Raw genomic sequence first — 8,004 nt, forward strand, 5'->3', positions numbered from 1 at the left:
TAAATTGGCATGCGTCCATTTTGGGCCTGGGACCTTACTGCCACCCACTGACTTAGCAGTAAGGTCTCACGTGTTAACCAGGCGGTAATCATCAGCACGCATATACTGCTGATTACCGTCCGGTTAGCGCCACGCAATAGAAAATTAACCTTAGTAAAAGGGCCCCTTAACCGCATAACATGTTTGAGGAGTGGCCTAGTGGTTAGGGTGGTGGACTTTGGTCCTGGGGAACTGAGGAACTGAGTTCGATTCCCACTTCAGGCACAGGCAGCTCCTTGTGACTCTGGGCAAGTCACTTAACCCTCCATTGCCCCATGTAAGCCGCATTGAGCCTGCCATGAGCGGGAAAGCGTGGGGTACAAATGTAACAAAAATAAAATAGATACTATTGGAGATTCTACATGGAATGTTGCTACTATTGGAGATTCTACATGGAATGTGCTATTCCACTAGCAACATTCCATGTAGAAGGCTGCGCAGGCTTCTGCTTCTGTGAGTCTGACGTCCTGCACGTCAGACTCACAGAAGCAGAAGCCTGCGCGGCCACATGGGTGATCTGCAAGGGCCGACTTCTACATGGAATGTTGCTAGTGGAATAGCAACATTCCATGTAGAATCTCAAATAGTAGCAACAGTGGAGGAGTGGCCTAGTGGTTAGGGTGATGGACTTTGGTCCTGAGGAACTGAGTTCAATTCCCACTTCAGGCACAGGCAGCTCCTTGTGACTCTGGGCAAGTCACTTAACCCTCCATTGCCCCATGTAAGCCGCATTGAGCCTGCCATGAGTGGGAAAGCACAGGGTACAAATGTAACAAAAATAAAATAAGAGATAGCCGGCTGCATAAACCTGAATATTCAATGCCAGTGCCTGGACATCGCCCAGCACGGAATATTCAGAAATAACGCCGCCGGAGGCTAAATAAATCTCGCTGCTGCTGACTGAATATCGATCCTTTGTGTTGTATTTGTTCGCATCTGTTTTACAGTCTGTTATAAAAAGTAGACTGATACACATATATAAAAGCAAAGAAATCATTTATTCAAACCAAGATAAAAGCAGTACCCGACGTGGCCACGTTTCGCCCTCAGGCTGCGTCAGGGGGGGGATTAATGTATATCTTTTTAATTTTGTTTTAGGCTTTTTTTTGAAGGGGTATGTTGATCACCCCTGATTTGTAGGTATGTATTGATACATTATTGGATTTGATTAAATCCATCCAATGTTTTATACACTTCTATATGTTTGGAAAGTGGCTTGTCCTATCTCCTCCTCCATTTTACTTTTGAATGTGTAATGCATAGATTGTACTTTTTTTATCATTTGCTGTTATGACTTTATCTGTTCCCTTCTCCACTACTGCCAACTCCAGACTTCGCGCCTTCTGTCTCGCTGCACCCTACGCCTGGAATAAACTTCCCGAGCCCCTACGTCTTGCCCCTTCCTTGGCCACCTTTAAATCTAGACTGAAAGCCCACCTCTTTAACATTGCTTTTGACTCATAACCACTTGTAACCACTCACCTCCACCTACCCTTCTCTCCTCTTTCCTCTACACAATAATTGATTTGATTTGCTTACTTTATTTTTTGTCTATTAGATTGTAAGCTCTTTGAGCAGGGACTGTCTTTCTTCTATGTTTGTGCAGCGCTGCGTACGCCTTGTAGCGCTATAGAAATGCTAAATAGTAGTAGTAGTAGTAATATATATGTACATAACTTGAGATGATGTTATCACTATTTCTATGTTTTTATTTGTAGTTTTACCCCTGACGCAGCCTGAGGGCGAAACGTGGCCACGTCGGGTACTGCTTTTATCTTGGTTTGAATAAATTATTTCTTTGCTTTTATATATGTGTATCGGTCTACTTTTTATAACAGACTGTTATGTAGCAAGTAGACTGTTGCCTTTTTTGTTTTTCTTCGCATCTGTTTTACTGCATGAAAATACAGCTCATATTTCTAAGGTGTTACTCTTCCTATGGATTCATAGCCAACATGAATATGCAACAGCTGCAAAAGCTCCGCGTTAACGGTTGGGGGTATTTCCAGAAGTTTGGAGAGGGCTGTTGTGGAGTTAAGGCAGATAATTGTTTGATTACCGCTAGGAGTCAAGATCGTCATTTTGAACCCGGTGCAGCAATGAGAAGGAGCGACTGGAGATGACTTCTGTTCCCACTAGAGCACCCCAAGGATCCTGGCAAGAGACAGGGCTGAGATTAGGGGGTAGAAGAGTTGGGGAGAATTGACAGCTTCTTCTAGGGGGAGGTAATCCTGGCATTTGGGGAGGGGAGGGGAAGCATTAATGCTAATGCTTGGGGAGGATTGGGGGATGGGGAGAGGTTGGGTAATGGCCAGTAGAAAATCAGGCTAAATGGGGGTAATGCTGGCAACGGGATGAAAGAGGAGGTGAAGTTGAGAGGTTGAGAGGAAGGGTTAATACTGATACTTGGGGGGCAGGGATTAGAGGGTTGGTTAAGTGATGATTAGAGGATTTGGTTTTTAAGGGATCATTTTACTAAGGTGCACTGCAAAATTGCCTGCGCTGGTGTAGATGCGTGTATTGGATGCACGCAGGTCCATTTCTCAGTGCACCTGCAAAAAAGGCTTTTTTTGTTTTGGCTGAAGACAGATGTGTGGCAAAATAAAAATTGGCGTGTGTCTATTTTGGGCCTGAGACCTTACCACTGCCCATTGACCCAGCGGTAAGGTCTCACGCGTTAACTGGGTGGTAATGGTCTACGAGTGTACAATGCCGATTACTGCCCGGTTAGCATCGTGTGCCAGAAAATTTCCCAGCGCACTTAGTGGACGCCCATAAAAAATGAAATTACCACCCGGGCCATGCGGTAGCCGAGCGGCAGTTCAACATTGACACAAGTAGGACGCACATAGGCACCTACGCGGCTTAGTAAAGGGCCCCTAAATAAAAAAAATACATAAGAATATTCAGTCCGCAATCCAGATATGTTAATCCAGATAATTTAAGACAGCTAAATATTGCCACTACCTGGGTAAGTCCAACCCACAGATCATATTACTCAAATATCCAGCACCACCCAATATCATGATAGTGGTGTTAAACATCAGGATATTTTTGGACTGCTGTGGCCAGCATTGAAAAAAAAAAAACCCTGCTGACGACTGCAGCATGGACCCATTAATGTCTGTCTTTATGACAGGTGCTATTCAGAATTTTTTCCACTAGTTGCCCTTCAGAGAACAAAAGAAAATTTGGGTTAATTGTTCCTAATTCATCAGTAATTTGAGACATTATTAATTTATAGCACAATCAAAGCCCTGTATTTGCCTTTTTTAAACATTTTCTTTAATTCTTAAGTCTGTCTTTCCTGGAGTTTTTTCTGCAGATCTATGTTCATGATCTAACTTTCATCTTTTCCCTCACACCTCTTCATAGGATCTGTGCGATGCTTCCCCCTGTGCCGTTGCAGTATTTCAGGTAAAAGCCTGACCTTCTGTTTGTAGGACTCTTCAGTACTTTCACCCCTGTAGATTATGTGAGCATAGATAAAACCTTGGCTTTTGGCATGCTCTACATGAAGAGAATCACGTTTTAATCAGGGGTATGTTGATTTATGTTACCTCTCATCAGTGAGGCATTTGCTGTTCCTTGATATATTTGCTAAGGTAAAGAATATATACTTTCTCTGCATTCTAAGTACAACGTAATAGACAGCACATTTGGTCCTCAAACACCTTTTAATCCCCATTTCTCCTGCCTGATCTAACCCCCCCCCCCCCCCAAAAAAAAAAAAAAATACAGGCACACACCACCTGATTTAAAAAAATAAATGTTCTTTATAAGTGGATACTCATTCAACATATTTGCAGATGACACAAAATTATTCATAGTTTTTAAATAACAATTGGATTGGTAAAGAGTTGCAGGGAACTGGCAAGACTCGGAGACTGGGGGAGCTAAACAGCAGATGAAATTTAATGTGGACAAAAGCAAAGGGATGCACCTTGGCAAAAATAATCCTAACTATAAATACATCATGCTGAATCTATGTTAGGGAAGGTCATTAAGGACAATTCTGTAGAAGGCATAGGCGGTCGGTGGCCCAACTGTTTGGGGAGGCTAAAAGGGGTGGGGTTAGGGGTGGGGCCAGGGGTGGAGCTTAAATCCATAATTGGCTGATAACAACGCAGAAAAAAGTAAATAAATAAAAATAAAAGTCACAATTAATACCTTTTATTAAATTTAGATATTAGATATGTATCATATGTCAAAGAATAAAGTGGTTGCTCAAAGCATATCTAACCACAATCGCTCACGCAAACGCTATGCACAACTTTGTCCAAAACACACTCAGAACCTTACTGTACCATAAATATTACACTGGGCAGAACCTAATACACCAATATACCACCCTACGGAAATATGCAGACCGTCAACAATATGAAACAAGGGATCATATCATCACATTTCATGTAGAGCCACAAAACACCCTAATTCATGTTAAATGTGGGATAAAATGCCATAAATAAGTAAATAAATATAACCGTTAATGTTGAGCACCTGATTCTCAAAGTGGACATATTCCAACACTATAATGACAATAAAATGATCTTTTCTACCTTTGTTGTCTGGTGACTTTTTCTGATCATGCTGGCCCAGTATCCGTTCTGCTGCTATCTGTCCTCAATGCAGGTCAGGAGTCATCCTCCTTAAATATCTCCCTGGCAACCCAGGACACCTCCAGCCACCCCCCTGCTTTCCCAGCAGTAAGGTAAACAAACCATAAACCAATTGTCTACAACTGCTAGAGGGCTTTCACTGCAGCTCCTGATGTAAGGATGGAGGTAAATCAACAATTTTAATCCCCTCAGAGCAGCTGGACTCCACAGCTGATCCATTCTGCTGCAGCAGGGGGGAGGCTTAGCCTCTCTAAGCCTCTTATACCGGGCGCCTATGGTAGAAGGCGTGTCTGCAGTTATGCGTGTCTGGTGTGCATAACTTCAGAATAGACGCCAGTTACAGTGTAACACTATTCCGTAAGTTTGCACAAAAGTGACATATGCCCTCTGCCACTTGCAGATAACCTTGCATGCACATTTTTGTGCTAGCATTAAAAACTGCATACACAGGTTACAGAATACTGCCAGATACGCAATAACTAATCGCCTAATTAAGTGTGAATGGACACTAACACCAACCACTGATGATTATTGGAGTTCATTTGCACAGCAGTGTACCTACCTATTATTGCATCTGGGGTGGGAGTGTACATGCACCCCCCCCCCCCCCCAGGCAGCACACACACACTCCCTCCTCCAAAGAAGGGGTGCGCAGAGCAAGCAAATGCTGTTAGCTCTGCCGGTCCCCTGCCTCCTCAGATGTTAACTTCCTGTTCTGGAGCGGGGGGACCAGCAGACCTGACAGCTCATGTCTGACCTGCGCATCCCCTCGCTGCTGGCACCTGGGGTGGACCGCCCCCCCCCCCCCCCCCACTGCCCTGCCCTAGGTGCACTAGAGAATTTGCACTATTTGGTCCTAATTTGCAGTTACGTGAATGACTGCACTTTGGTGCTATTCTATAACGTTAGCAGCTAATTCTACAGCATGTAACTGCGAGAGAGGTGCGAATGTGGCAGGGGCATGCTAACCTTTTAGGATACTGTCAGTTATGTGGGTAACCGCCACATTTAGGCACACACATTTATGCCTGCCATAGTTAGAGCACAACTGTGGACTTTAGTATTTTCTAATGGCGATTGCGTGCATAATTACCATTATAGAATTTATACTTAGCACACACACTTAGGCACCTAACTTTAAGGTATCTTTATAGAATTGCTTCCATATGCACAGCTGTGAAGGGGTCATAAGTGTAAGAGGGACATGGGTAGAATGTGAGCATGTCAACACTTAATCACTTAAACTGTTAATTGGTCATTTGCTTAGTGGATTTATTTATTTATTTATTTGTTGCATTTGTTTTCCACATTTTCCCACCTATTTGCAGGCTCAGTGTGGCTTACATTATGCCGTAATGGCGATCGCCATTTCCGGAATGAGAAATACAGAGTGGTAGTGCATTAAAGTTCATAAGTGATTGAGTAAATTAAGCAATCAGGTATAGAGAGTTCATTACCGGAATAAGAAATAAAGTGGTATTGAGTTAAAGTTCATAGTGACAAAGTATATAAGCAGTCAAGTATAGAGAGTTCAGTTTTGTTCAGTACTGGTATAATTTCGTTGTCTGGTATTTACGATGGATCATTGTGGTAAGGATGTAGTGAAATTACCCAAACTGACTACAAACAAAGTCATGGCAGGGCAGCAACAATACTCTGCTGAAGCTTGTGCAAAGTCAACAAATACTGGTATAACCACCATGTAGAAAAAGTTATAGAAAACGAAAAAGTAAAGATTTTATGGGACTTTAGAATGCAAACAGACAACATTTGAAATTGCTTAACTTTATCATGGGATGGGTCTAATATTTATTTATGTATTTGTTGCATTTGTATCCCACATTTTCCCACCTATTTGCAGGCTCAATGTGGCTTACAATGTTCCGACATGGCATTCGCCATTACAGATTAAGATACAATTGGTATTACATAAAGAACATGGGTAACATAATAGGATAACGCAATCAGGTATAGTGAAAAAACATTCAAAATATCAGGTAATTCCTAATATGGATCATTGTGGTATGCCTTGTTGAAGAGATAAGTCTTCAGTGATTTGCGAAAGTTGATATAGCGGCGAAAAGACCAAATATGTAGTCTGGGAGTTTTGCTAGAGCTGAATTAACTTTTGATAACCATATTTCTCATTTGCTCTCTTCTTCATTTACTACCTATGCCAAATATGCAGGATTTGTACTTATTTTACAGAGTCTGATTTTGCTCAGTTTCTTTATGCTTATGTCATTTTATGCATTGGCTATTTATTATATGGCATTTAGATCTCACATTATCTCAGCAACCTGAGATCAATGTGGCTAACAATACAGTGAAATCACATTAATAAAAAAAATACAGAACATAGAAGCAAAGATTCAGTAATCAAAAATTGACCACTAAGTAGATTAGTATTCACAATTAAACAGTTCCCAAAGAGGAAAGTTTTGAACACTTTACAGAATATCATGTAATTACACTGACCCCTAGTTGACTTACTACTACTACTACTACTATTTAGCATTTCTATAGCGCTACAAGGCATACGCAGTGCTGCACAAACATAGAAGAAAGACAGTCCCTGCTCAAACAGCTTACAATCTAATAGACAAAAAATAAATAAAGTAAGCAAATCAAATCAATTAATGTGAACGGGAAGGAAGAGAGGAGGGTAGGTGGAGGCAAGTGGTTACAAGTGGTTACGAGTCAAAAGCAATGTTAAAGAGGTGGGCTTTCAGTCTAGATTTAAAGGTGGCCAAGGATGGGGCAAGACGTAGGGGCTCAGGAAGTTTATTCCAGGCGTAGGGTGCAGCGAGACAGAAGGCGCGAAGTCTGGAGTTGGCAGTAGTGGAGAAGGGAACAGATAAGAAGGATTTATCCATGGAGCGGAGTGCACGGGAAGGGGTGTAGGGAAGGACGAATGTGGAGAGATACTGGGGAGCAGCAGAGTGAATACATTTATAGGTTAGTAGAAGAAGTTTGAACTGGATGCGAAATGGATAGGGAGCCAGTGAAGGGTCTTGAGGAGAGGGGTAGTATGAGACTTCAGCAGGGAGTTCCAATATTCGTGTCCTGGTAAGCATATCCCGCTGCAAGAACTGATTTGTAAACAATTGTCTTGGCTATTGAAGAACTAGATAATCTCTAGACCCAAGAACAGCATTACATGGTGGAAGATCAACAAGAGAAAACATATAGTCAGGGGCCAAACCATACAATACTTGGTAGTGCACAAAGTTCATATTCGGTAAAACAAAATATGAAAGCGCTAAACCTCTACGAGAGAAACTACATTGGCTCCCACTTAAAGAACGCATCACGTTCAAAATATGCTCCCTAGTCCACAAAATTA

The 8,004-nt window shown here is 42.1% G+C and overlaps 1 protein-coding gene across 1 annotated transcript in view; it reads right to left on the minus strand.

Annotated features, from left to right (window-relative positions):
* Positions 1–2,120, minus strand: part of LOC115471808 (disabled homolog 1-like) — a 119,549-nt gene extending 117,429 nt beyond the window's left edge. The window contains exon 1 of the mRNA XM_030205639.1: positions 1,971–2,120. Coding sequence (XP_030061499.1) covers positions 1,971–2,120 — 150 coding nt within the window. The remainder of the gene's footprint in view (positions 1–1,970) is intronic.
* Positions 2,121–8,004: the final 5,884 nt, after the last annotated feature.

This window comes from Microcaecilia unicolor, chromosome 6, assembly GCF_901765095.1.
Source record: "Microcaecilia unicolor chromosome 6, aMicUni1.1, whole genome shotgun sequence".
NCBI lineage: Eukaryota > Metazoa > Chordata > Amphibia > Gymnophiona > Siphonopidae > Microcaecilia > Microcaecilia unicolor.